This window comes from Anopheles stephensi, chromosome 2, assembly GCF_013141755.1.
Source record: "Anopheles stephensi strain Indian chromosome 2, UCI_ANSTEP_V1.0, whole genome shotgun sequence".
Taxonomy (NCBI): domain Eukaryota; kingdom Metazoa; phylum Arthropoda; class Insecta; order Diptera; family Culicidae; genus Anopheles; species Anopheles stephensi.
The window spans coordinates 66,053,421-66,067,197 of NC_050202.1; the positions used below are offsets into that span (position 1 = coordinate 66,053,421).

The 13,777-nt window shown below is 43.2% G+C and overlaps 1 protein-coding gene across 7 annotated transcripts in view; it reads right to left on the reverse strand.

The window, feature by feature from the left end:
• The window catches only part of LOC118504304 (amyloid-beta-like protein), a 70,158-nt gene extending 57,736 nt beyond the window's left edge, over positions 1-12,422 (reverse strand). For 4 of the 7 annotated variants that reach the window (XM_036038606.1, XM_036038605.1, XM_036038604.1 and 1 more), the window contains exons 1-2: positions 12,279-12,422; positions 9,994-10,395 (exon numbers count right to left, since the gene is read on the reverse strand). In XM_036038606.1, coding sequence (XP_035894499.1) covers positions 9,994-10,065 — 72 coding nt within the window. In that variant the 5' untranslated portion in view covers positions 10,066-10,395; positions 12,279-12,422. Of the gene's footprint in view, positions 1-9,993; positions 10,396-12,248 lie in introns of all 7 variants that reach the window. The other 3 variants (XM_036038602.1, XM_036038601.1, XM_036038603.1) reach the window with 3 other exon arrangements.
• Between the last annotated feature and the right edge of the window lie 1,355 nt (positions 12,423-13,777).

Here is a 13,777-nt window from a genome sequence, read left to right on the forward strand (position 1 = left end):
ACCCAACAATGCTATGTGCCAGCTGTGCTTCACTGTCCGCAGGATGGCTTTTAATTCAGTAATGGCATTTTTGCATGTTTCTGTTTTTGGCATTATTTGTGATGTTGATGTCGCGGAGCCATGAACATCTTCTCACCAGGGACAACAGCCAAGTTGTCATCTATTTTTTGTCTGTTTTTTTTATCTCGAGCACTGCTCCGAAATATTCTGTTTTGTTGACTAAAAGTAACACGAGCAGCATTTGTCCATTACTCCCGTCTAAACGTTACAACGACGTTGATGCCAGATGGCCTTGATAGTAATTATTCAAGGAGCGTTGTGACATTTGTTTCTTGGTCACACATTTGTAATGCTTAAATATACTTTAACATGACAGAAGATAGCATGCTGTTGCGTTGAAAATAATACTTAGTAATAATAATAGGCTCAGCACGGAGTTCGAACAGTTCGAATGGGATTTGAACTCCAGTCCTGCTATTGGTAGTCCGGCGATGCTGTCGCCCTAACATCGAACCGCTCTTACCGTTATAAATAATTAGAGTAATAAAAATGCTTTTTATTGCATACTTATAGCAACATTGAAATTTTGTATGTATTTAGCAATTATTTTTGTCATTCTATATTAACGCTATAATGGCATGACATAGTACGAACCAACTTCGGATAACAGACATTTTTGTCAAAGTTGAACTGTAAGGCAAATTGCAACAAAAAAACAGTCGAGAGCAATTATTACAAGCAGGTACAGCTACCAGCCAGCTTTGCCAAGAAAAACAGAAACTCTAACGCAGATAAGATACCGGTGAACAAATCCTTTTCGGCAGCGTTGGCATGTTTTAATTAAAAACTCGTCCATCTTTGAACCAACCAGGCGAAGCAATCCATTGCCAACGTGAAATTGCTGAGAGTGTCCTGCGAGAATTAACTTTCCATTGGCATGAGCAGCGAGCACGTCTCGAATCTTTTCATCGGCTATCCCTTTCTTGCCATCACTTACCACACCTTTTCCACCCGCTAGAATGCTTAGCCGCCTTAAAGGTTTTCAACCGTAACGAAACCACAGTAAAGCAACAGAAATCGTGTTGAAATTGAAATCGAAAGACTTAAAATGAAAGAAAAAAGCGATATAAACCGACTACCCTTTCCGTAGCTTTCTGAAGTTTAGGCAAAAACTCAAGACAGCGTATTGCAAATGGAGGTGACACCGATTGGCAACGATGCATAGTAAAATGTTTAAAAGTTTTCGTTTAAGTTCGTAGAGCTTATGTAAGAATGATGAAAATCGATAAATTAGCCTTACATTCAACAATCAGATCTCACCCAGCCTGGGAATGGAACCTTACCCAACCTTACACTATGAAAGCCTTTTGTCATTTCTTTACTACTACTCTATTACCAGTATCCCTAGGCGATTTTTGTTAGCAAATGTCGTAACTTTATTGAAAAAAAAAACCATCTCATTCACCCAGCAGGATATACACGATAAGCCCAGTGGACCCAGCATCATGGTGAGCCCAGCTGATGGTTGAAGGTGTCTAAGAAGATAAAAAAAATCACATCCCTCACCTAGATAGGTGTACACCTGATAATAAAAAAACACGCATACAGATAAAAATGAGAAAGAAAGTAAAAATAAATCGTTGACGTGTAAAAAATGGGCCTCCATAATAAGCTCCAGAAAAAGCTTTTCCTTCACGATGCTAAAGGAAATGGATGAAGATGAAAGGATTCCGCGTCGTTCGGAAAACGTTTTATCTTCCCATGGTAACGATGTGCGATACCTACCTACTGAGTGGCACGATTTCCCACCCACACTACCCAATGAGACGGCCGCACACGTGTCACACATGCACAAGTACGCGTCACCGCTCACACGCCGGTGAAATCCTATAACGCTCTTCAGTCATCGTTCATTCTCACTCTCCAAAGCGTTTCGCGTTGGCTTCGTCCTTTCACGGGCGGAAATTGCGCCGTGGCAAGGATGGCGGACCTGATGCGTGGAAAAGCGATCATTTTCTGCTCAGCTGAGCCAAGGTTTCAGAACGTTCCCGTGCCGACGATGGTGGCTGAACGAGCGAACGAACGAAAGAGTGGCCCAAATCCGCTCTCCGTTTCACTGCCTTGCTCATTGCTGCAACCCTTTGCCGTGGGGCTAGCGAAAGCTCCTTAGCTTACGGAAAAACACGGAAAAAGCCACTTTAGGGAATTCTAGCGATACGCGTTTCGCAAACATACGCAGTACGCGCGGCGAATTGTAAAGCACTTGATGGCGAATAAGGGACAATAGGGGAAGGGCAAAGGGGAGCAGCATTAGAGTGGAGATCGATGGTGCTCTTCCGGTGCGGGCATATCGAAACGATGGGGACAAGGGTGAATGACGATGTGGGTCGTAAACTTTGTGGCTTTTTAAGCCTCCCGCCCAGTGTGAAGGATGAATGTGAGATGGCTGTTTTTTTGGCAGGTGAAAGTTAGTTTAAAGATTTTATCATCGCCTACACGTGTGTGGTGGGCGGAAGTATTGTTCACTTTTTATTTTTTGTAATGCTACGCAAAGGCGATTTTCCGCTATCGATGTCAACTGTTTGTCAAGTCTGCAAACAATTACAAAGCTTACCGAGAGCGCCGTGGAGCTCTGTTGAGGTTTTTCTTAAATTTTAAATTATTCTTAAGTTCCATTTACCTCTTCAAATGAATACACCGTTGGCAATAGCAGAGTTGTCCATACTGGAATAAATTGTCTTCCAAAGTAAATGTTTATAAAACATTACACACTTCGCAACAGCCTCTCATCACGTAAAGTTGTACCTCCCAAGACGAGTTCGCTTGTTTTCATTCCGAAAGGCAGGAAGCACGATTAATGTGTTTGCAGATTCATGGTGCAAATATCGATTATCGGAACCATTAAATCCACATCATTTCGTTTCGATGGCTCACGGCGCTAGCGGCTAGGTTATGGCAATCGTAATGAGCACCCGGCAAGTACCGGAGATTTTGCTCGAGAGCTCGATTAGAACGCTCGGTGGCGTCCGTTTGGCGTTACCACTCAGCCGTAAAGTTGCTGCCTTATGCTTTTGGCACGACACCTAGCTTTTCCGTCTCCATTTTCATCGCCACAGCCTGTAACCGCCAGCATCTCCTTTCCCCGGGAGGTAATCAGTTCCAGATATCCATTTTGAAAAATTAGCTTCTGTCGCCACACGAAACTCAAGTCGTTTTTTTGTGCCCCCTTAGCCTGTCATTGTGCTCGGTTAATGGTTCGTGAACAGGGCACGAAAAACATCACATCGCTCAAACGGAGACCTGCTGCAGATAAACACTAATGGCCGTTTGGCCAGTGGCCATGGCTGTTCCAAAAGGGCACCGTTTGCAGCGACGGTGGCCCTCTTCCATTTTGTGCGGCCGTGCTTAATTTCCAAACTGCCATCTCAAAAGAAGTGACCGGAGTGTAAGATCGATCGATTGCAGGTTCGTGTGAATTGCCGGTCAAACCGTACTCTGGAACAGGATATTAATTGAATCGTTGACATCGAGCTGTCAGAGGCTAGATGTCAGTTGTCTGTGGGACTGTGGGATATAAAAAACTTAATGCAGCTTTCATTTCCAGTGTCCCTGCGGCAGGGCACGAACGGCCCGGAAAAGCTTCAGCAGCAGCTCGTACGGAAACTACACCATTCGATGTTCCGTACCCGTGTCTCATTTTACACTGGGTGAAGGGCTCTTATGTAAAAAAAAGAAAGAAATACAATTCCCCGAAGTACACTACAGCAACTGCTGTTTCATTTTGCCCGATTGACATCGTGCGCCGGATGTGGCCGTGTTTAATTTAGTTCTTTGAACTTTTTACCACTGCACGGAGCTATTGTTCCGCTCTGAGGAGAGAACTGGGAGGTTCACTGCAAAGAATCCTCGGAAGTACCTTAAATTTCATCTTCGACGTTCACATCCAACCTCGGCGCAGGGTGAATGCCTGTTGTCGTCGAGAATCACTTTACGGCTGTACCATAGAACAGATTATAAAGCAAGTTATTGTTTGAGTTTGCTTAGTTCTTGACTCGCAATTTGTTTTTCGGTTTTGAGTGTGTTTGCTGAGGCTGGGTCTGTTCGCCTCGTGGTTCTGGTAGCGCGCGTTAAGGGATTCGCGCGCTAGGCCGCTGGTAAAGCCAAACGGCGAGCAAGACCATCAACGTAGAGCCGGGGGCTGAATTAATATAACCAGAGCTGAATTGGATGCGAGCGACGAAATCGAGGAACATCACATGAAAGCTGCAAATGGGATTCATTACGTACGCCCAACTTGGAGAAAGTCGTCAGTTAGGCTGGTTGGTGTCGACGTCGTTGCCTATCGCGAAACAACAAGCCCCAGCTAAACAAGAGAGACGTCCCAAGACATCCAACGATCGATGCGAGTAAATTCGGATGAAAATGTCCCACCGTCGGCGTTGTATCCGCGTTCATGAGCCAGCTTAGCATAGGCACATACAGGCTGTATGGTTGATGTAGGTGTGCCACAGTCGCATATTGGCGGGGTTTTGAAATATACCACTTGCTGTTATGCAAATATTTTGCTCACACGGAGTGTGCGAGCCAGCTTTACGACCAATCGGCATTGAAACGAGTAAGTGTCAGAAATGAGTACAAACGCCCTATGCTTTTGCTTACCTCCCAAGACATCATTCGGTGGACGTGCCTTGAACCTTTTTCCCAGGCACTGCAGACGACTTGCCAGTGGTTAAGATGCGCCGAGAAGGTAATTTCATTTCGTCGTAATACGAAATGGTACCTCTACATTAAGTACCAAGAGTTTTCGTCGTTTTCTTCCGCTTGCCATGCCCATTTCACCCAAATCCGTTCGCTTATTCCAAGCGATTCAGCTATGGGTTCCTTATCTCCCGCAAGTCAAATATGGCACAGAAAATGGCATAATGGTTTCATATAATAAAGGAAATTCACAGGCCTACTCACTTACTCGCGTTCCCGAAGGATAAAGACCATTCCAAGGATATAGTTTTAGTCAAAACGCGTCGGTTACGCTTTAACACAGTCCCTTCGAAGTATGCTTCTTCTACATTAACCCGGCCTAATGGGATTCCCGTTTTTGTTTCTTCAACATCGTCCCTGACAATAGGACAGTAGGTTAAAGAAACGGGACTGAGAGAAGAATTTCGTGGCAAAATATTAGAAAATTTTCGCTTCCCTCAAGACAGAATAGGTATATACAACCCTGAATCTGATGAACACGTGAAACTAAACTCATTATAGTAGGGGAGGTTCTTGACTGAAAATAGTTTTAAGACATTCTTAAGTTTGTTGATAACAAAACTTTCGGTAAAAATACATTATCACTCCAATCCTGTAGGTTCGTGTCTGCTAAACATTTTATGTCATGTGACTAATGAAGCGTTACTTTCTTAATTAACAGTCTTATTCAAACGTCATCAAACGTCTTGGAAACACTGCCAGTCGAATCATATTTTTGGAAAATTGAAAATGGATACATTATTTGATCAGCCACCTTCGGGTCTTTGCAGATTGAAAAATGAATTGAACACTTTTTGTCGTAAAGAAAAAGGAGACGGGTACATTTCAACAGCTTCAAACATTGCGTACGCAAAAGAGCACCCTAATAAACCAATTTTCAATTAACGGAAAACATATTCCTGTACGATTCAGGGAAAATTCATGAATTTCGTTTAACAATAATACTATTCTCGTTACAGATTTTCTACGAACCCCGAAAAGTTTTTGGCTTTCTAAACATGTTTTTTGTACTCAGAAAATCATTTCAGGAAAGCGTGTTTGTGTGCGTATTACCGGAAACACATGATTGATTTCTATCCTACAATTACATGAATTGCAATAAATGCCTCAAAGGACTTTAACGCTTAAGCAAACCTTATACTTAAAGTAACTAGAGTCAAAATTGCCATGCAAGTAATAGAGTCTTTTTGCCCTTTCCTGTTCCCGAAATAGCTTTAGATATGGTACATCCAGAAAGGTCACAACGAGTTAATGAACTGGGACTTTCTAGAACTTTTTGACTGTGTTCAGAAAATGCTGGAACAACCGTCCAGTGGCTATTTATATTTTCATTTCACCTTCGACACACCGTCATCGATCGATGTGCTTGGACCAACAGTGAGCTAAATTTGCTCTGGTGAGTGTATACACACCTAGCACTACAGTGTCCAAGAGGATGAAGTGACCGACGTTTTTTTTTTTACTGTCTAACTCTGCCTTTCATTTCACAGGTTTTTTTTTTTGTTGGTTGTGTTACCAAAGCCCTTAAGGAAAATGTCATATAGTCCTACCTACCCCAAAGAAATATGGACAGTTTTATTAAAGGAGGTCACTTAAAGAAAGCTGCCACATTAAAAGGCTGCCCCGTTCCTTGGAACAATAAAAAATGGAATGAGATGCGCTACAAAGCATCCCAAGGTAATGTGAGAGTGTGTTTTTCAAGAAAAACAAAGGCAAACTTGTAACGGTTTATAGTATCGTGCTTTAACTAAATTATAAAGATCTCTGAAACCGAACCCAGCTTTTTACATTTCTTTCTCGCTACTCTAGCAAACACCAGAACTTCCCTTTTGTTTTAGCATGCGCCACCGGTCACAGGTTACACGGTGTCCTGCTGAAGCTAGCGATGTCGAACCTTTTCCTCGGCACCGGAGCCCGCGAGCTATTTGCTGCTACTTTCGCCCTAGCTTGTTTTTTTTTTTCAACTCCAGCGAAACTCGGTACGAAGCTTCCTCGCTTTCACGAATATCACGTGACAGATTTTAATTTATTCAAAGGGACAGTTTTGTTCCGATAAAATTAGGGTTGAAAATGGTGATGAAGCACTCGTACGCACGCTTTCTCGGTGGCGCTTCACTATAGCACGTTCATTTGCTTTTTTTGCTTCTTCGTCGCATTTTTCTTTATTATCGCGCAATATTAACGGTCTAAAGGAGCCTCCCTAAACTGCTTTCTAAGAAACCCATACACAGTCGCTCGCGTATAAGCCGTTGGTCTGCGCATTTACAAACTGGATGCAATAAGTAGTATTGGTAAAAGCTGCTAGTGAAACAAAGAAAAAGCGAATTCAAGTGCACCGGGTGGTCACCGGGAATGAAGCTAGTCTTATCGGAAAGTCGAGAAAAGTTCTAGAATCTGCTGTATCATAATATTCCTTTTTTTCGTCCTCGTTCACCTCCCCCATCCACGTCGGCGTCGTTGTCAAATGACTTCCGCTTTACAAACGGCCGAAACGTGAGAAGGACCTAAATTGAGGGTGATACTTCTTAGGGATGCTTCTGGCGAATTAGAAAAGGACGTTCTTATTAGGTTTTTTTTCTTGTTGTTTTTGCTGCTGTCGATATCTTTCGGCATTTTAGCAATGGGTTTTAATGATTTCTTAAATGGGCACAAAAAGGTCAACGATGAGTTTTTTTTTGTATTTTGATACTCCCAAACCTAATCACTTAGCAAGCTTTTTTCTTTCTAGATTCAATATTTCCCCAATTTCCGATACCTTGTTGTCGCTTTTGTTTCAACGCCGGGCTGAACAAAAGCTGCTTTACCTTCATTTATAAGAATTCATAACATATATCATGTTTATATGATTATCTAAACCGAACTTACATAAGTCAAATAGCCTAACAGAATGTTCCAATGTTTTCTTAACTTATTTACACTCCACAAAAATCAAACGGGGTTGGCTCAGTCCACTGTGTCATTTGACGCCAGAATCATCGAACAAAATATTCCGAAGGGACCCTTTTTCTATTGGTATTTTGCTTCGTCTTAACGGACTGTGGGTGGAGTTTGTCTAATCAGTTTCTTAAATCAATTTTAAGCCATTTGTTCCGTCGTCCTCCGCAGTTCTATTAGTGTATACCGAAGATCGTTGTCATAGTGTAATGCTCGTACTGCGTTTTTCTAGGAATATATCTTTTCTCTTTTAATGCCATCTTACACAACTTATTGGTTATTCTTTTTTTTTTTGTTTTTTGTTTTTGTTTCCAGAATAACAAAAATCAAGAAAGTTTAAGAAAATATCTAGTTAAAATCAAAAAACCCAACCCATTTTCAGTTGCTTGAGTGCCGTACAAGCACATTCTAAGCACTTAGGATGCGAGTTAACTGTTAGTAGCAGTCGCTCGCTTTGTTCTGAAAACAGGACTACGATGCTTAACGCTCCGTAGCTACACACGGTACGAACTGTAATGCCACGCGCACGCCACTGTCATGACTCATGCTGCATATTAAAATCCTTCGTCACTTCGAAATGAAGGCAACACATTCGACTTTCCTCACACCTTCCTAACCAACGCGCCTGGACGTTGGATGTTAGAAGCACGGGAAGACTAAACAATTCTACGGCGAACCGTTCCCACCGTTGGTTTTTCCAAGCTGAACCGTGGGATGTCCTGTCAGAGTTTGTGACATTCACAGCAACGTGTACGTACCCAAGTGTCGAACAGCTGCCTTATTCACCACGGCGTAATACGGGAGGTACCAGTAAGACACAGCGGAACATACCAGCCAGTCCAATTCCGAAATTCTTTTTGCGCAGGACAATCGGTTTGGTGGGGCGGCAAACGTGTACCGCCTTGCCATCGTATCGGATTTGCCTTACCATGGTAGTAGTAGTAAAAGTAGTGGTATTAGTGGCGTGAAATGTGGAACCTTTACCGGTGTGCTGGTTGTGTAAGTACCAGTTAGTTTTTTTTGTTTGCCCTTTTTTGCTAGAATACCCGATTCGACAGTGGGAAGACCTCCTAAAGAATAAACAACGAACGGAAAGCGAACGAAACACCCTCGGTTTTCCACTTGGTGAAACTTAAAATCGCATGTAAACATACACCCACATTCTTCCTACGAGCCGTTAGTTACTACACAGGAAAACCCCTACGGCTGAAGTCGTATAGCAAGAGGTGACCTAAACACACGTGTAGAAAATGTTGCTCCATTATCGATTTTTTCCCCTTTTATGTTGGGAAAAGTTTCTATCGACGTCCCAACTGTCAGGAGGGAGCTTAGCGCTGAACGTTCTCCCATTACTTACCTCGAAACGAGTGTAAGTGCTACTAGCATTGGGTATGGCCTACGTCAGAATGAAACTGTTATAAAAAATCAGAAAAAATATGCTTTCTGTGCCAAGATATATGTAATCAAAAAGCAATAGCAGCATTTGCAACATACCACATAACACATTGTAGGACCTTTTCATAATATATTTCTTTGCTAATTGTTTCTGTAGCAATTATTCGTAACGACATTCTCCGAACTTTTTTTTTGCGATTCCGGTCTGTCCTGGCTAGGTACTTGTCGAAAGCAACTACAAAGGTTTCCTGTTGGTAATCTTATCCCTTTAAGTATCGTTAACGTCCATTATTATACCTGCGTTCAAGTTAAATCTAATTTCCTGACCGCGTGCACCTTGCCGCAGGTGGAAACAAGTTTCGCCAGCCTTCGTGGACCCTTCCGGTCAAGTTTGAGAAGGAAAAAATACAAAATGCAATCAAGAATGCATTTAAAAAGAGCCATAAGTTGACATTTCAACCCTATCTCATTCGGACGAAACACGAAACGCCAGAGGGCCAATGTTGCAAGTAAAAAGGGTTCTTTGTTTCGGGTTGCGTGCAGTCCTTCCGAGTTCAAGGTGTCCGTGTTCTGCCACCAATAGCGTACTGCCAAGTCAAAGGATATAGCCTTGACAAAGGTGACCAAGTCGTTGCTTTATCCGAATGAAATCGATACCTGGTGTGATGTACCGACCGATGGCGACGACGAGGATTGTGTTATGAAAATTCGACACCACACAAAGCCATACGCTATCTATTGCTAGGTTTTTTCATACGGTTCGGGTTCGAGTAGAGTTTTTTTTTCCAATTCATACTGTAAAGACGATAACTCAATGTTTTCTTAGATTGGTACAAACTCCGTTAGAGAGATTAGCTCAAAGCTATAGTGGACTTAAGCCTATCTTCCACTGTTCTGAAGACTTACCTGACTCGGACACGACGAGCACAGTACTACCAGGACCAATCCCAACACGGCCGGCCACACAGACGACATCATATTAGCTCTGCTGTTTTATTTACGTTGAAACGGCAGGAACTACGACACTTTCAATCTCAACAGAGGTCTCTACCTTCTATATTTAGAGAAGCCGATCTTGCTTCTACAACGTATAGTTTGTGTTTTGTATGTTTAATTATACACTCTGTTTTTCACTTTCCACTAGTAATGTCACTACAATTTTAATGTCACAGCAAAAGAAAAATATTTGCACACTTTTAATTTTCACGTCGGCTGAGCGCTGCACAATCGGAACTGTGTGCAGCTAATGCACGACGCACTAGGACGGTACGAACGAGCAACTTTTAGCTCACTGGTTTATACTTTTACCTGGAATCATAACAAGTTAGGAAAATCAGAAGCACTCGGGAAAACGAATTTAGTTTTGATTCTGAGCGGGTTTTTGCAAAAAAAAAAATGTACAAATACTGCAAGCCGACTGTAATGATGTTACAATTGCGAACACTTTACTTAACAAAATTTTACAACGCTCATTAGTATCCACTCCATTTTTTACACTTTTTCTGTTCACATTGGAGCCTGCCGCTATAAAATCATTCATCTCTAGCATTCGATCGTTCTAATCAACTTCAAACAGGACTGAGATAAGGAAAAGCTTTGCAACCCCATCACAATAACGTATGTAATCGGATGTCCTAACCCCCTGCACGGGCATTATAGTTCCAATCGCATCGGCTCTGGCCTGCACAACCACCGCTCGGAGAGTTGCGTCTCTGGAAATAAAAATCCTTCCCGGTAGTTCACTTTGATATTGGTTCCGTTTTTCCCTCATCCATGTGTCAATCGATAAAAATTACATCGAACCTAGGGATACAAATGGCCAACGGTGCGAGCCAGTGCTCAAAAACAATCCCAAATCGAGAACTCGATTTTCAGCCCGATTTGGGTCGAACGTTAGTAAATCCTTTTGTGCGATGGGCAATCCTTGGATATCGCCTTCACAGGTCTATGGTTTTTAGTATCCTTCGCACCAAACAGAGCAATTGTATCCGCTTCTACCCCACACAGACTCACACACACACACACATGCACAGTGGTTCACTTTTATTTCTTTTTTTCTTCCCACGCTATTCTACTTTTTCCTTCTTATCACACATACACGCAACGTTTCGTTCTCTCTCGCTTGATTTGGTACGTACACCTAAAGCTCATACACACGCTTGTTCGTTGTGTTCGCTCAGCTGCGCAATATCCCCCTCGTCCATCATATACGTACACACACAGACAGACACACACACACACACACACACACACACACACACACACACACACACACATTCATACATGCTTGCTGTGAAAAAGAGTTTTCCTTTCCACACATTTGCGCACGCACGCCAATCGCGCACACTACACCTTGGGTGTGCTAATACACATTCGCACACAAGCGCGGTTGTGCGCGCACACACATACAAGCACATTCGTTCACTGCTTCGCTCGATGGTTTTCACACAATGGCGCAATGTTCAGAGCAGGGTACAATTTCCCGACGGATGATTCATACTGCCGATCGATTGATTCTTGTGTACACTGCGACCTTTGGCCCACACGGCACCCAACTGCACTGCACGAGTATGCTTCAAAATTTTACATCACACTCACACACCCACATGCACACTCGCAAACACATATATACACACGTACTGCGGAAAACTGTCATGGAAATTCGTTTAGTGCATTGCCCACCACAACCTTTGCAGGCAAACGAATGGGAGCTCGTGGTAGGCTTGAAAGTGGCTAAGCATTCGGGCAAGGATATGTTTTTGCGCACGGACCACTACGATTCAGCCTGCCTTTAGCTTGATGTTACTTTCTATGGAGATTTCATAGATCGTTTATTTCCTGTAACCCACATTTCCGAAGGATAGTTTATATGACACATTTTAGTAAATACCATACATAATCCAATTAACTTAAACCTTATTCAAATTAAACATGTATTTTTTCTAGATCACTTCAGACGCCACTAATGCACATGATTGTGGAGATGCTCCAAACCCTCATTGCCTCGCTAGTTTCACCGGTTAATAAACTCTCATTGCCCAAGTGCACTGTATCCGCAACATAACCTGTAGGCAGTCCGAATCGATCGACAATAGCCTCACGTATGTATGCCTATGCATTCCATGCACCGTTGCAAAACAAGAAGAAAAACACACACACACATCACACTTAGCACTGAAATGCACCCGTACCGTAGGAAGAGAAAGCTCTGCTGCTTCTGCTGAATGGCGGTGCCAGCCGACCTGTACCGGTACCTGCGCTACGAACAACTGGGAAAGCTATTTCCGATGTGACTCCGTACGGTACAATATCCAAACTGTCGCCGCACGAGAACGGATCACCTTCGGTTCGGACCACCCTTTGGAATCGGATACTCCCCGCACGGAGCAGCAGATGAGAGGCCGAGCTAATAGGCTGAGCGGGAGCGAACCATTACAAAGCAAGAAGCTCCCAAATCATACGCAGAGAACGCAAAGTTCCCTTCCATGCTCTGACAATATATAAAAGCAAGCGAAGAAACTTGGGGATACGAAGGGACAAGCGACAAAGACATTTCAGTACTTGACTCAGGAAGCAGAATGAACGGGTTTATGCTGTGGTCGACGCACTGCCATCGATTGCGACACTATGGAGACGGGGTTGAAAGAGGCCATCGGTAGAGCTACACACGACACTCGCGTTAGCATAACAAATGTGTAATCATTGATCCGCTGCAGGAAATCCGAGTGGATCGAATCTTCCTCACTCTCGGAGAGCGCATCGGTTATGGTGTCTATCGTTTAAGGAAAGGGACTAACATTTTTATTTACGAACAATTTGCTGTTCCGATAAAGCTTTTGGTTCTTCATGATGTCCCAGTTAGTAGCAAAACTATCTAGGAAAATATCTATCCGATAAACAGACCTGCTCATGACTCATCATGGGAATTAGGAAAGCAACGCTGTAGGAGAAAATTAAAATGAGATGTCCTGGCCGGAGCAAAGCATCGAGAGCGCTGGTGAGAAGAGAATTCTTCACCCTGCACATGCGCAGTGTCTGCGGTTCCATGTTTCCTTCAGTCTTCGTGTTCTGTTCTTCTCGCTACTCTGATTTTCTTTTCGGTATTTTCTTATCCGCCTGTCCGTGCTCTACAGCATGGCTGCTATGCTACCGAACACTGTCAGCCATAGGGTCAGCAAAACGAAGCCAAATACAATCATCATTTGAACGGAGGCTACTGCACGCGAAAGGGACAATCTGGCAGGACACGGTTTATGCTGTCTTTGCGCGAGTTAAAACTTTTCTTTCTGAATAGATAGAAAGAGTCTTTTACAGTTCGGTGTCTTGAAATTAACTATTTTATTGAATTCAGCCGATTCCGTTATCGGCCCATAAACGGCCCAGCAGCGATCGCCGCATCAGCATAACTCGTCGCGTTGGATACAACACGACACTCCCAATGCTGATTTAGCGATTACCGACGCTCGTTGCTAACTCGCCCCCCCTCAGATGTGAACGTCCACGATTCACTGTGTTTGTTTAGGAAATGTGACGTAGTCGGGTGTCTGATTTGGTGACGAATTATGTACTGTGACTACCGTTTGCGTGTTTTTGCACCTCTTTGTAAACCAGTAAAGCAATGCTACTCCCAGTATAATGAGAGGAAAGATGATACCTCCGAAAATGTTTATCGTTGGCCAGGTTATTTGAA